We start from the raw sequence: 16,286 nt of genomic DNA on the forward strand, positions 1-16,286 counted from the left end.
AAAGGTCTGATCTCCAAAATATATAGAGAACTCAGGAAACTAGACTTTAAAATGCTAATTAACCCAATTAAAAAATGGGGCACTGAAATGAAGAGAGAATTCTCAACAGAAGAAGTTCAAATGGCCAAAAGACACTTAAGGTCATGCTCAACCTCCTTAGCGATCAGGGAAATGAAAATCAAAACAACAATTTTCTCCCCGGCAATTTTGTCTACTTCCCATAGCCAAGAGGATAACTATATGTTTTTCCTTGGGTTCCCCTTCTTACTTAGCTTCTTTAGATTCACCTATTGTAGACTCCGTGACCCGTATTTATGGCTAGGAACCAATTATGAGTGAGTACATCCCATGTTCATCTTTTTGGGTCTGGGATACCTCACTCAGGATAGTGTTTTCTATTTCCATCCATTTGCATGCAAAATTCGAGAAGTCATTGTTTTTTACCGCTGAGTAGTACTCTAATGTGTAGATATTCCATACTTTCTTCATCCATTCTTCCATTGAAGGGCATCTAGGTTGTTTCCAGATTCTGGCTATTACAAATAATACTGCTATGAACATAGTTGAACAAATGCTTTTGTCATATGATAGGGCATTTCTTGGGTATATTCCCAGGAGTGGTATTGCTGGGTCCAGGGGTAGGTTGATCCCGAATTTCCTAAGAAACCGAAACACTGACTTCCATAGTGGTTGCACAAGATTGCATTCCCACCAGCAATGGATGAGGGTACCCCTTCCTCCACAACCTCTCCAGCAAAGGTTATCGTTGGTGTTTTTGACTTTAGCCATTCTCACAGGTGTAAGATGATATCTCAAAGTTGTTTTGATTTGCATTTCCCTGATTGCTAAGGAAGTTGAGCATGACCTTAAGTGTCTTTTGGCCATTTGAACTTCTTCTGTTGAGAATTCTCTGTTCAGACCAGTGCCCCATTTTTTAATTGGGTTAATTAGCATTTTAAAGTCTAGTTTCTTGAGTTCTCTATATATTTTGGAGATCAGACCTTTGTCTGTTGCGGAGTTGGTGAAGATCTTCTCCCAGTCAGTAGGTTGCCTTTGTGTCTTAGTGACAGTGTCCTTTGCTTTACAGAAGCTTCTCAGTTTTAGTAGGTCCCATTTATTCAATGTTGCTCTTAATGTCTGTGCTTCTGGGATTATACATAGGAAGCGATCTCCTGTGCCCATCTGTTGTAGGGTATTTCCCACTTTCTCTTCTATCCTTTTCAGTGTGTTTGGGCTGATATTGTGGTCTTTAATCCATTTGGACTTGAGTTTTGTGCACGGTGAAAGATGTGGGTCTATTTTCATTCTTCTACAGGTTGACATCCAGTTGTGCCAGCACCATTTGTTGAAGATGCTTTCTTTCTTCCATTGTATACTTTTAGCTCCTTTATCAAAAATGAGGTGTTCATAGGTTTGTGGGTTAAAATCCGGGTCTTCTATACGATTCCATTGGTCGACTTCTCTGTTTTTATGCCAGTACCACACTGTTTTCATTACTGTAGCTCTGTAATAGAGTTTGAAGTCAGGGATGGTAATGCCTCCAGAAGATCCTTTATTGTATAGGATTGTTTTGGCTATCCTGGGTTTTTTGTTTTTCCATATAAAGTTGATTATTGTCCTCTCCAGATCTGTGAAGAATTTTGATGGGATCTTGATGGGGATTGCATTGAATCTATTAATTGCCTTAGGTAGAATTGCCATTTTTACTATGTTTATCCTCCCAATCCAAAGCAAGGTAGATCCATCCATTTTTTGGTATCCTCTTCAATTTCTTTCTTCAATGCCTTAAAGTTCTTGTCAAATAGATCTTTCACTTCCTTGGTTAGATTTACCCCAAGATATTTAATGCTGTTTGTGGCTATCGTGAATGGTGAAGCTTCTCTGATTTCCCTCTCTGCTTCCCTATCCTTTGTGTATAAGAGGGCGACTGATTTTTTGGAGTTGATCTTGTATCCTGCCACATTACTAAAGCTGTTTATCAGCTGTAAAAGTTCTTTGGTGGAGTTTTGGGGGTCGCTTATGTACACTATCATATCATCTGCGAATAACGAAAGTTTAACTTCTTCCTTTCCAATTCGAATCCCCTTGATCCCATTATGTTGTCTTATTGCTATTGCTAGAACTTCAAGTACTATATTGAAGAGGTATGGAGAGAGTGGACATCCTTGTCGTGTTCCTGAGTTAAGCGGGATGGCTTTGAGTTTCTCTCCGTTTAATTTGATGTTAGCTGTCGGCTTGCTGTATATAGCTTTTATTATATTTAGGTATGACCCTTGTATCCCTAATCTCTCCAAGACTTTTAACATAAATGGATGTTGAATTTTGTCGAATGCTTTTTCAGCATCTAATGAGATGATCATATGGTTATTTTCCTTCAGTTTATTTATATGCTGGATTACATTGATAGATTTTCGTATGTTGAACCAGCCCTGCATCTCAGGAATGAAGCCTACTTGATCATAATGGATAATTTTTCGGATGTGTTCTTGGATTCGGTTTGCCAGTATTTTATTGAGGATTTTTGCGTCGATGTTCATGAGTGAGATTGGCCTGTAATTCTCTTTCCTGGTTGAGTCTTTGTGTGGTTTTGGTATCAGAGTAACTGTAGCTTCATAAAAGGAATTAGGTAATGACCCTTCTGTTTCTATATTGTGGAATACATTAAGGAGTATGGGTATTAGCTCTTCTTGGATTTCTGGTAGAATTCCGCATTGAAACCATCTGGTCCTGGGCTTTTTTTGGTAGGGAGGTTTTTGATAACCTCTTCTAATTCTTCGCGACGAACAGGTCTGTTTAGATTGTTCACCTGGTCCTGGTGTAACTTTGGTATATGGTATTTATCTAAAAAAGTGTCTATTTCTTTTACATTTTCCAGTTTTGTGTTATACAGGCTTCTGTAGTAAGATCTGATGATTCTCTGAATTTCCTCTGTGTCTGTGGTTATGTCCCCCTTTTCATTTCTGATCTTATTAATTTGCGTATTCTCTCTCTGCCATTTGATTAGTTTGGATAGGGGTTTATCAATCTTGTTGATTTTCTCCAGGAACCAGCTTTTTGTTTCATTGATTCTTTGGATTGTTTTCTGTGTTTCTATTTTGTTGATTTCAGCCCTCAGTTTGATTATTTCCAATCTTCTACTCCTCCTAGGTGAGTCTGCTTCTTTTTTTTCTAGAGCTTTCAGGTGGGCTGTTGAGTCTTCAATATGTGCTTTCTCTGTTTTCTTTAAGTGGGCACTTAGTGCGATGAACTTTCCTCTTAGCACTGCTTTCATAGTGTCCCATAAGTTCGAGTATGTTGTTTCTTTATTTTCATTGAATTCAAGGAAGACTTTAATTTCTTTCTTTATTTCTTCCTTAATCCAGGTATGGTTCAGAAGTTGACTGTTCAGTTTCCATGAGTTTGTAGGCTTTCTGGGGGTAGCATTGTTGTTGAATTCTAACTTTAATCCATGGTGATCTGATAAGACACAGGTGGTTACTAATATTTTTTTGTATCTGTGTAAGTTAGCTTTGTTACCGAGTATGTGGTCAATTTTCGAGAAGGTTCCATGAGCTGCAGAGAAGAAGTTACATTCTTTCCTCTTTGGGTGGAATAATCTATAGATGTCTGTTAAGTCCATTTGATTCATTACCTCCATTAATTCTCTAATTTCTCTGTTAGGTTTCTGCTTGATTGACCTGTCCATTGGTGAGAGAGGAGTGTTGAAGTCTCCTACTATTAGTGTGTGCGGTTTGATGGCTGCCTTGAGTTTTAGTAATGTTTCTTTTACATACGTGGGCGCTTTTATATTCGGGGCATAGATATTCATTATTGAGACTTCATCCTGATGAATTGTTCCTGTTATGAGTATAAAATGTCCCTCTCCATCTCTTCTGATTGATTTAAGTTTGAAGTCAACTTTGTTAGAAATTAGTATGTCCACACCTGCTTGTTTCTTAGGACCATTTGCTTGATAAGCCTTTTCCCAGCCCTTTACTCTGAGTAGGTGCCTGTTTTTGTGGTTGAGGTGTGTTTCTTGTAGACAGCAGAACGTTGGATCCTGTTTTCGTATCCAATCCCTTAGCCTGTGCCTTTTCATAGGTGAGTTGAGCCCATTGACATTAAGTGATATTAATGACCAGTGGTTGTTAACTCCGGTCACTTTTTTAGTAGTAGGGTTTGTGTGTTTCCCTTCTTTGAGTTGCACTGTTTAGGAACATAAATGAGAAATATGTAGTAGAAAAATAGTTGAAAATGTGTACATTTGTTTATGCTGTGAAACATTTGTTTAATGATGCAAAGATGTATTATATCGTTTTATGTGGCATTTGTATTATTCTGTGAAACTGTGTTACTGTGCCTGTGTAAAATGTCTGATTGGTCTAATAAAGATCAGAACACTCAATAGTAGGTAGGAGACAAATAGGCAGGGTTGCCAGCGAGAGAATAATCAGAGAGAAAGAGAAGAGAGAGGACAGAGAAAAGAAGGAGGGAAGAAACCAGTGGTCAGCCAACCAGATACACAGCAAACCACAAAGTAGGAAGTAGAGAAGATTAGATGTAGATAGATAGATAGATAGATAGATAGATAGATAGATAGATACATAGATACATAGATAGATAGATAGATAGATAGATAGATAGAGAGATAGAGAGATAGATAGATAGATGAGAGAAAGAGAGAGATAATAGAGAAAGATAAATGCCTGGAGGCAAAAGGTAGATGGGATAATTTAAACTAAGAAAACCTGTCTAAGGACAGAATCCACTACAGCCTGAAAGAGAAGCACATGAGGGGAATTTACCCAGACTAAAAAGAAACTTCTTTTTTTTCTGTTTATCTATATAGGTTTATTGTCTTTCACTTTTGTTTTTTTTTTTTTTTTTGGCTCTTCCTTATTTCCTATTTTTTTTTATTTATTTATTAAAGATTTCTGTCTCTTCCCCGCCATCGCCTCCCATTTCCCTCCCGCTTCCCCGATTAAGTCCCCCCCCTCCTCAGCCCGAAAAGCAATCAGGGTTCCCTGTCCTGTGGGAAGTCCAAGGAACCCCCACCTCCATCCAGGTCTAGTAAGTTGAGCATCAAAACTGCCTAGGCTCCCACAAAGCCAGTGCGTGCAGTAGGATCAGAAACCCATTGCCATTGTTCTTGAGTTCTCAGTAGTCCTCATTGTCCACTATGTTCAGAGAGTCCAGTTTTATCCCAGGCTTTTCCAGACCCAGGCCAGCTGGCCTTGGTGAGTTCCCAGTAGAACAACCCCATTGTCTCAGTGTGTGGGTGCACCCCTTGCGGTCCTGAGTTACTTGCTCGTGCTCTCTCTCCTTCTGCTCCTGATTTGGACCTTGAGGTTCATGTCCGGTGCTCCAATGTGGGTCTCTGTCTCTGTCTCCTAAAAAGAAACTTCTGTTCCAAGTGACCTGTCACCAGACAAACCAGGGAAAGTGCTTCAAGCTTCAAAGTCAAAGGCATGGTCACCAAGTGCCACACTTGGCACACTTGCGTTTCTTAAAGCAAATAAATAGCAGATCATTCTGTTTTGCATGGCAATGCCTTGTGAAATTGGTGATTGTTAATTCCTTGTTCCTGATTTCAAGTTTGAGGAGAAATAGCAAAGCTGAGGAACAATAATATAATCAAATGATAACTACCAGATACAAAATCATCCAGAACTGCCCAGACAGTTTTGTCTTTTCATTACATATAGTTTGCCTATAGAAGTAAATCAAATAAACATGAGAATCCTTCATATCAGATCAATCTTGCCTCAGTAAAGCAGCAACCCTAACTACAACACAACTTCCAAAACAACCTACTCATGTGCCACCTGATATAATCAAATATGGACCTTTAGGTTTAGCTGAATAGACTGTTCAAGAGGTTCCACAATAGACAAGCCACAGGAAGTGAAGTCTCTCCCAACTTTCAAGATATGTAGCACTAATATGACAACTTGGAAAAATTAAAAATACTGCTACAATCAAAAAAAATGGAAAAGGAAAAGGTGCCTAGAAACAAACCATGCTAAGGCCAAGTACTTATAAGTAAGAATAAGTCCCCATGTATGTATTTGGGAGCCGGGTGTTGGACCCTCAAAGAGCAAAGAGTAAAGAGAAAAAAGTAACCAACAATATCACTTAACCTTCATGTTATAATTCCTATATTTCCTGAATTTTTATTTACATTCAGTATGAAGAATTTCTTTTCAGTGCTTCTATTTTAATGAACGGACCATAGTGGCTCTATGGGTAACATGCTTGCCATATACATGTGAGGACCTGGTTCACATCCCAGCGACCCACATAAAGTCAGAAGCAGCTGCACCACATGAGTGCACTCAGAGTGATGCTGTGGCAAGATGAGAGATGGAGACTGCAGAGTATCCAGATGGTCCAGGGCCAGGCTCTTCATGGAGCAGTGGTGAACAAGAGACTCTATCTCAGATAAGACAGAAGGCAACAGCCATACCCAAGGGTGGCCTCTTATCTTCATCCATATGCCACGGCAAGGAGGTTGTCCACAAACAAGAGCAGGCAAAAACATACATAGACAGCATCACACACACTGAAACACAGATTTAAAAAAAAATAAGAAATATGTCAAGAATTAATTATGTTACTTTTTTTTGAGTCTTTTTTCTCCATTCCCTCGTAGATAATATTTTCATTGACCATTTACAATTTTGAAAGATTAAGTTGTTCCTGAAATAACATATATTCTTTACATAGCACATCCATAGTGCACTTACCTGCATCACACTTCAGAAAGATTAGAGGGTAAAGATTCAAGAGAATATGTTGCAAGGCTCCTTTAAGACACATTTGCCATGCTCTAGGGAATTTTCTGCTGACACCAACTCCCAGTGGGTGAAACAGGAGCAGGTGCCCCTTTGAGCACCAGCACACACTTTTCTGGGCTGATTTACATATTGAGTCATTATACAACAGCCAGGCTCCTTTAAGGGCAGCTGCAGGAGCCTAGGAAGCATTCTCTTTTCAAGCACTCAGAGATGGAGTCAAAGGCACTCCTCCTATGGATGCTGCTGCTCAGGGTTCAAGGTGAGAGAGTGCAGACCGGTGTTGGGGGCATCCGCTGTGGCCATCATGGTTTTCCATGCCTCTGCTATCTTTATCATTAGATTTAAGCCATTTGTAAATTGGGTTTATGTTCCCTGTTCTCTTTGACTTTCTGGTTTCTCAAAGTGATGCTTACAAGTATTCTTGAAAATTTTTAATGAAAAATTCCTCTGCTGGGAAAGTTTCTAAACATGTATAAACATGGTCTGTGTGTTTGTAATTCCAGGTTCCACTGGGGACATTGTGCTGACCCAGTCTCCAGGTTTGCACCCTGTGTCTCTGGGACAAAAGGCCACCATCTCCTGCAAGTCTAGTGCGAGGGTCAATTATTATGGAACAAATCTTATGCGCTGGTATCAACAGAAACCAGGACAGTCTCCCAAACTCCTTATCTATGGTGCATCCAAACTAGAATCTGGGGTCCCAGCCAGGTTTAGTGGCAGTGGGTCTGGGACAGATTTCACCCTTACCATCAATTCTGTGGAAGCTGATGATGCTGCAACCTATTACTGTCAGCAGAGTAAGGAGCTTCCTCCCACAGTGCTCCAGGGCTAAACAAAAACCTCCTGGGGTTGCTGCTCACTGAGGCTCAGTCTCTCAGCTGTCTCTTACTCTCTGACACCTCAATACACAGCTCTAAACTTGTTTGAGAAAAGATCTTAAACAATGAAACAAACTTTTATGAACTGATTTACATGTTTGTCCCACCCTATATACTTTATAATTTAATGATTTCCCAACAAAATATAGACCTCTATGGTTGTTTCTTAATTAATAATTATTCACTTAAAATTTTGTTAACACATATTTAATTTTCTCTTTTTCTGCCCTACTTCCTGACCACATCTCTGCCTAATCCATCCCACCATCAGTAAAACCTTTTAGAGTTTCCTATCACTTATGATTTACTGTTTCTTTTACTATGTGTTTCTAAATATAATGAATACAAAGTATTTCAACAGGAAAAAAGTTAACCAAAGTCATTTAGTGTGTGTGTGTGTGTGAGAGAGAGAGAGAGAGAGAGAGAGAGAGAGAGAGAATAATGTTAGTTCTCTCCACCATGTGGGACCTGAGAATCAAAATCATCTTTCAGAAGGAGGCTGACATTCTCACTCCAGGGGTTTTATTCTCCAATTGCTTTTATTTGGTTGCACTCACAAGCAGCCTGCTGCAGTTACTTAGAAACACAAGGCTATGTTACACCTAATTTTCTGCTTTGGTTCCAAAGTTTCTATCTTGTGTCCATCCCCAAATTAAGACTTTAGTATCAGATTATCTGATTGAATTTTTTCCTTATACAATACTCATCATTTTAAAGACTTCTGTAGTTGTGTTCAAAGTCTTACTACCATTTCCTTCTTTTTGCTCCTTTCTTCCTTTCTTCATCCTTTGGGCGTGGTGTATAAAATATGAAAGTGGTGAGCATGTGACACAAATTACACATGGAGGACACAGGACATCAGGTGTTAGTCCCCAAATTCCACATTGTTTCAGGCAGGGTATCATCAGAGAACTTTCAAGACATAGGCTTAGGAAAGGAGAAGACTTGATGGAAGCCTTCTTCTCTTTTCAGGTAGGCAATGAGTCCTCATCAGTTTCAACTTCTCTAGAGTGCTGAGACCCTAGAAATCCTTGGATCCTCAATTCCTATATGAGAAGCACTTAGCAATTTCCTGTTCTGTGACATGCTGTGTCAATAAGCTGGAAAAGAGAGAAAAAGCCCTCCTTAGAAAAGTACTAACTGTAGTGCTACCATCCAAATAGACATACCCAGCTATGAGGATGAAAAATGATCTGAGGGCCCCTATATGCAAGTAATTTTCTTGCTTTCCAGAAAGAGTTAAATCACTGTGGACACTGTTATGTGAAATCTACCTGTCTAGCCTCCACTACTACTGAATCTGTGTTAGATCAATGCCTCTCTGAGAAAACAATATGTGGAATTCTCTATTAATTACCCACCATTAAGTAGACTTTGACTTCTTTAGTCTCCACTTACAGGAAATGTCAAGATAATTTTGCCCTCCAGAATAGAAACCCCCCTTCCTTTCATTTTAAATCAGATTTAATAAGAGTTTATGAGGTTTTACAGTTGACCCTGACAAACATACTGAAATTTTCCAAAATCTCACCATTAGTGAATATAACCTAGTTAAACATAGAGTGAGTCCCAAGTCAGACAAAAGTAAGTACAGGGAAACAAGTTGTTTCCAGGCTGCTGAGTCTTACACTGATGACCTTCTTGTATCATATGGTCCATCTCACCAGTTTCTTTGTGAAAAGGAAACATACCTGAAGTCAAGAAGGCATTTTCCAAAGAAAACCATTAATGGGACCATGGTAGACCCTTCATAGTACTGTGAAATAAACATTTCTTGTTGTATAATAGAGGGATTAAAAGGTCAAGGATTGAATCTTAATCAACCAGAAATTATCTATGACAAGTCAAAAACTTGTGGGGAAGTCCTGTACCTTTCTTGTTAAGCACAGAGCATGCCAGATGGTGGTGATACATGCCTTTAATCCCAGAACTTGGGAGACAGGTGCAGGCGAATCTCTGTGAGTTTGAAGCCAGCCTGGTCTAAAAGAGCTAGTTCCAGGACAGACACCAAAGTTACAGAGAAACCTTGTCTCGAAATAACAACAAAAAACTCACAGATCAGAAGAAAAGTGCGCTCCCTATTCTTTCCCCTGCAACCTGAGGTGGGCAAGGGATCTACTTCAACACTTACCAGGGGCAACACTCGGGAGAGTGGACACTACACCTTCCTGGACAATTAGAGTGGGCACTGAAGGTGTATGTATGGGAGAACTCACCTTGAGAGCATGAAAAAAGGAGATCTAGCCAAACCCCAGACTTAATACTGTAAAAAGTGAACTAGCTGGGGCAATGCTGGACAGTTCACCCTAGTGGTGAAGACAGGCAAGAGCTGGCAGGTTGACCAACTTTGCAGCTACCAAGATACAAAACCAGTGTTATGAGTTCACCTAACCCAACATCCTGAATGGTCATGGTGTCTGATCATTAAGAATTGAAGATGACAGCCTAAAATCCTAATGGTTCTATTGGTTAACTTGTGAAGAGTTAATCTGGATGCAGAAATTCTGTCTCCAAAGACAGTCTAGCCTCCAATGCCTTTACAAATTGGACGGGGAAATTGCAGCTTCCTTTGCTTACAAGGGTATTCTATCTTCCAATTTCCAGTGTCTACTTTATCATCACAGTCTAAATACATCTCAAGAACCTCTTTTCTTTCCCTCATCAAAGACAATATCTTCTAAAATTATAATATTGGAAGGGATTAAAAATCATAATAAATTATTTAAAGTCACAAAGGCCTCAAAATCCAGCAACACTTAGTGTAATTCCACAAGGTTGGGTGTTCAAAAGACTAATGAGTATGGAGGTCAGTTAAGGGCTCCTCTTCTTTAACCAGCCCATATTCCCTACACATTTAGGAGCCCACGACCCTATTCTTTGTTAACACAAATCCCTGAGAGGACCAAATATTTCACAATCTTAGGTTTAAGCAATGTATTTTTCTGCTTACATTTATATCTGGTTTACCAATATCTTTTTACATTTGGAGATCCATCAAACCAAACTACTTAACTCTCTTGAACTATATTGCCCCAACAGTTCCAAGACAGTTCTCACTTATATTGACAGACACTGTCATGGGATCAATCTGCATTTTCTTACTTACAAGTTAGTGTTCTCCAACATGCAGATAACCTCTTCCTTTGTACCTCCATTGATGACACCTCTTAGGGAGGAACCACATAAACAATTGTAGAATGCACAGTATATTCTTGAATTACCATTTGATTTATTGAAAAAAATCAGTGAGAAAAGTATTCCTAGAATTAAATGAAAATAACACCTTTTCTCAGCATCTTCAAGATACAGCTATAAGACGAGGAAAGTCTATGATTGTAAATGCCTACTTAAAGAAATAGATAGACTCAAATAATGACCAAATTCAGAGAGATCTCAAGTTAGTAACTAATGATGAACCTCTGGTCAATGGAAAAGTTCAAGATGAACAGAAAGTCAATCAATGGGAAGAGCTGATAAATATTATGAAATTAATGTAATGAATAATAAAACAACAATGTATAACATTATTCAAAGACTGTGTCCTGTGAATAAATACACAACAGCAAGAGAAACAGACCTACATTGATAAAATAGAGATACAAGGGAGGGACCTGCAATGCACTCAAATGCAATGCAAGGAAGCAATCATTGAGTGGGACTTTAAAATCTACACTCCCCCAAACTTGAATATCTAGAAGAAATGGATCTATGTCAACATACATGTGACATAACCACATTAAATCACAATGATATCAAAAATTTCAACAGAACCATAGCAAGCAACTCTATTGAAGCAGTAATATAACAACTCTCAAGGGTAAAGCTCCCAATTGAAGGGATCATCTGCCAAATTCAGCTAGATCTTTAATGAAGAGCTGACACTAATGCCCCTGGAACTGTTCCATGCCATAAAGAAGGAAGAATCACCACCAGAAAAGGAGGGGGAAAAAGCCCACAACAACTATGAAGCCAACATTACTTAGATACAATGACATAAGGGGAAAATGACAAAGATTTCAATTTCCTTGATAAGTATAAACCCCACAAAAACATCTGCAATTCAAATCTAACAGCATTTTAGAAGGAGTATACGTTATGATCAAACTGATTTCAATCCAGGGATGAAAGATTCATTCAAAAACAGGGCAGTGTGAAGCATACATTTAATCTCAGAACTTGGGGAGGCAGAGGTAAAGGGATCTCAGTGAGTTCAAACAAGAACATCTTGGACTACAAAGTGAGTTCCCCGGACAGCCAGCTCTACACATAAAACACAGTATTGAAAAAAAAAAAAAACAATAACTTCAACTCAACACAAACTGCTTCTAAAAAGAAATCTCATGGTCATCGCAGTCAGTGCAGAAAAGTCACCTAGAGTTGTGATAAATTTTCTGAAGGGACCACAAACAGAAGGCTCATTCCTGAAAACCGGAAAAAAAGACAAATGACAAACTACCTCCATAACTATGATAAATAGAGGAAATATAGTATTATTTCTCAAATCTAGAGAGAGAAAAGGTTGTGAACCCATTCTCTCATTCTTACTCCATGTAATGCTCAAAGTCTCAGTCACAGTAAAAAAAGGAAGGGAAAGAAATGAAAGGGATATCAATAGTAAATGAAGGAGTCAAACATATATACATAATAAATTCATAAACTTAAAAGACTCTCAAAATTCGACCAGAAAGCTATTAAATCGTAAATACTTTCGGCAATGAGCAGGATATCAAGTAAACATGTGAGAGTCTGTAGCATTTCTGTGTAATAGTAACAAACTTACTAAGACAAGGTGAAATTCCATTCACAACTTCAAAACAAAATAAGTTTAAGCAAGGTGTAGTAGAAGGCTGCTTGATTGTTTCCTGCTGCTCAGACTCCTGAATTAACCACACAGAAACTATCTTATTTGCAATAATGTTTGGCCAATAGCTTAAGCATATTTCTGGCTGTTATATCCTAAACTAACCCATCTCCATTAATATTTATATAGCCACATGGCTGCGGCTTACCAGGGAACGTCTCATCCCGAGCTTCTGTCTCTGTTTTTTTTTTATATTTATTATGTATATAGTGAGCTTCTGTCTCTGGTGGGGCAACATGGCTTCTCTAGTCCTCTTTCTCCCAGCATTCAGTTTAGTTTTCCCCACCTACCTAAGTTCTGCTCTGTACAGGCCCAAGAGGGTTTCTTTATTAACCAATTGGGATTTACAGCATACAGAGGGGAATTCCACATCAGCAAGGAGGTTAAAGACCCTTGCAATAAAATCACTAGAACATTGAAATATGAAGATAATAGGCAGTGAAAGTGATGGGGGAACTGTGGTACCAATGAGATACAAGAACACAATTCATATCAACATCCCACTACAGAACTAGAAAAGCAAGGCTGAAATTCATTATCTAACACCACCTGAAAGTGTGTTTTTCAGTACTCAGTCATGCAATCATGTCAGCATGTCTAGCCCTGAATTGCCTTGAATGGATGAAGCCTTGTGTGTGCATCACTTTTTTACTTTCTCCATCAGAACAATAAAAGGACATAATGAGTTTAACATTGGCTCAGTTTGGGATGTTCTGTCCATGAGAGGAATGTCCTGTGTGAGTCCATGGTGTAGCAGCCCATCAGTACAGGAGTAAAGGGAGCAAAGCTGAGCATCTTGTGGACAGGAAAGAGGAGGAGAGCACAGGCACACAGATTCCCCATTGAGGACAATGCCAACGACCTCAAACCTTCCCACTGGCCCTGTATTCATACGTGTTCCGCCACAGAAATAACAGCCTGGAGGCCAAGGCTTTACCACATGGGCCTTCTGGACACAGTCATACTGCAGTGTACTACAGTCTTTGAGAGGGAAACCATGAGCTTCACTCAGTCCCTTAAGTTATGATTATACTGGAGCTCAAGATTTGAGAACTTTTTATGCTTCAGCTCCTGGAAGCTGACACTTAGGACGTTCCCTCACATAGAATACAACTTTCACCTAAAAGAGCCCTTGTCAGTGCCTCCAATGCAGGTGCTATGGAGAAGGGAAATTCTTGTTACAAAAGATGCTCATGACCCCTTTTATCTAGAGTTTGTGTTAAGGTTATGGTACTGTATGGACTTGATGGTGAGTATCCAGGGAGCCACAAAACCCAAGTCACCACTCCCTTGTGTTTCACAGTGAGGACATTATCACTACATCTGACACTCTCTCCACATACTACATGGGACAGGAAATCTGAGTGTGATTGACAGGAATCCAGGATTCTAACCCAGTGTTGTAAGTTCCGGGTAAGCATTCGTGCCTTTGGAGGCCTGTGAAGAATTTTGCAGGGATTTTGATAGGCATTGCATTGAATCTGTAGATTGCTTTTGGTAAGATTGCCATTTTTACTGTTAATTCTACCTACCCAGGAGCATGGGAGATCTTTCCACTTTCTAGTGTCTTGTTCAATTTATTCTTCTAAGATTTAAAGTTCTTGTCATACAAGTCTTCCACTTGTTTGGTTAGAATTACTCCAAGATATTTTATACTATTTGTGGCTATTGTGAAGGGTAATGTTTCTCTGACTTCTTTCTCAGTCCTTTTTTCATCTGTGTACAGGAGGGCTACTGATTTTTTTTTTTGAGTTAATCTTGTATTCTGCTACATTGCTGAAAGTGTTTAAAAGTTGTAGTAGTGCCTTGGAGGAATTTTGGGGGTTGCATACATAAACTATTATATCATCAGCAAATAGTGAGAGTTTGACTTTTTCTTTTCCGATTTGTATCCCTCTGATGTCCCTTTGATGTCTTATTGCTTTAGCTAAGACCTCAAGAACTATATTGAATGGATATGGAGAGAGTGGACAACCTTGTCTTATTGCTGATTTCAGTGGGATCACTGGGAGTTTCTCTCCATTTAGTTTGATGTTGACTGTTGGCTTGCTGTATATTGTCTTTATTATGTTTAGGTATGTTCCATGTATCCCTGCTCTCACCAAGAACTTTATCATGAAGAAATGTTGTATTTTGTCTAAAGCTTTTTCACCATCTAATGAGATGATTGTATGGTTTTTATTTTTCAGTTTGTTTATATGGTGGAATACGTTGTCAGATTTTCATATGTTGAACCAACCCTGCATCTTTGGGATGAAGCCGACTTGGTCATGGTGGAGGATGGTTCTAAGAAAGAGAATTACAGACCAAACTCACTCATGTATGTTCAACAAATAATGCTAGTGTAACTGGATGTCAACATGTATAAGAATGAAAATAGATGCATATCTATTTCCATACACAAAACTCAAGTCCAAATGGATTAAAGACCTCAATATAAATCTGACCACAATGAACCTGATAGAAGAGAAAGTGGGAAGTAGTCTTCAATGCATGGGCACAGGAAACCACTTCCTAAATATGTCCCTAGTAGAACAGACACTGAGAACAACAATAAATATATGGAACCTCATGAAAATAAAACATTTCTTAAAAAGTTTCTATAAGTGAAAATGAGTGTAATAGCTCTGGAGCTGCAAAGATGTTCTAACTGCTTAGAAAGTCAGGCTATGTTTAAAGCCACAATACAACAGCTTTAGGGAAGTAGAGCCACAATAGGACGCCTGTTGAGGTTGGAGTTTCAATAGGACAGCTGAACCACGGAGAGATAAGCATCCTTACTTGTCAGGAAGCCAGGCTACCTAAAGTTGAGGTGTCATGGGAGATGGCTACAGCAATCCTGCTTCTCTCCCAGTGAACCCTATATCTGAGCTCTGTGAACAACTGAGCAGAGCCATTCACTTCCTCTGCAGCCCAGGTGTTACTTTTGCTACACACTGCTAAAAGGAAATCCCTGCAAAAATGTAGCAATCTCCTCCAGCTCTGGCAAAACGTTGGGTTTTTTTTGTTTTTGTTTTTTTTTTTTTTTTTTTTTCCTGATCAGCAGCCTTGCTCGGCTCCTCTAAGGGAATATCTCAGCAAGAGTCTTCTGTTCTGCTGTTCTACCCAGCCTTCCTCAGAAACTCAGCCCTCTTGGGTTTTTCAGCAAGGTTTTTATGCTCAGTTCCCTAAGAGGCATCCTAGCAAGGATCTTTCATTCTGTGCCACTGAATGAACATCTTCACCCAAGACTCTTTTTAAAAAAATAGATTCATTTAGGAAGGAGTCCAAGAGAGTGCCTGCCAGGATGGTGAAAGTCAGTCCACAACTGAACATGCAGAGGAACTTACATAGGACTTCTTATGGGTGGAATTTTCCAAGGTAGAAGATTTTCTGCTCAGTGATTGGTTAGTTTTCCTGTGCAGGGACTGGTTGGTTTTGTTAGTCAGGGGCACAGATGGGTCAGATTTGTCTCTTTCATGGGTCCTTTTCATCTTGTGGCCCTAATCTTATGGCCAGGGCGTATTTCTTTCGCTGGATCTGATTCTAGAGACAAAGTGGTTTTGTTGGCACTGGTTTCAGAATCAGGGTATGTTTCTTTGGTTTTGGGTTAAGAGATAAAGTGTTTCTTTCCCCAGCTCTGGTCTCCAATCCTTGATGTGTTTCATTCACTGGTTCTGCATTCAGGGTCAGAGCTACTAGATTTTGTGCTCAGGGACTGGTTGGTTTCTTTGGCTTGCCTTTTATCCTACAGTCTCCCAACACCAAACCCCCAGAAAAAGACTGGGGCAA

At 39.3% G+C, this 16,286-nt stretch overlaps 2 gene segments (V, D, J or C); both read left to right on the forward strand.

Annotated features, from left to right (window-relative positions):
* The window catches only part of LOC121433627, a 30,288-nt gene extending 23,625 nt beyond the window's left edge, over positions 1 to 6,663 (forward strand). The window contains 1 exon segment of the V gene segment in view: positions 6,632 to 6,663. Within this exon segment, the coding sequence occupies positions 6,632 to 6,663 (32 nt within the window).
* A 323-nt stretch (positions 6,664 to 6,986) lies between these two features.
* Positions 6,987 to 7,608, forward strand: LOC121433636. The segment is given in 2 exon segments: positions 6,987 to 7,035; positions 7,280 to 7,608. Coding segments are annotated over 2 exon segments (378 nt in total).
* The last annotated feature ends 8,678 nt before the right edge of the window (positions 7,609 to 16,286 follow it).

The sequence above is a fragment of the Microtus oregoni genome, unplaced genomic scaffold (assembly GCF_018167655.1).
Source record: "Microtus oregoni isolate MIOR12 unplaced genomic scaffold, Mior012 000002F_ref0000024, whole genome shotgun sequence".
Lineage (NCBI taxonomy): Eukaryota > Metazoa > Chordata > Mammalia > Rodentia > Cricetidae > Microtus > Microtus oregoni.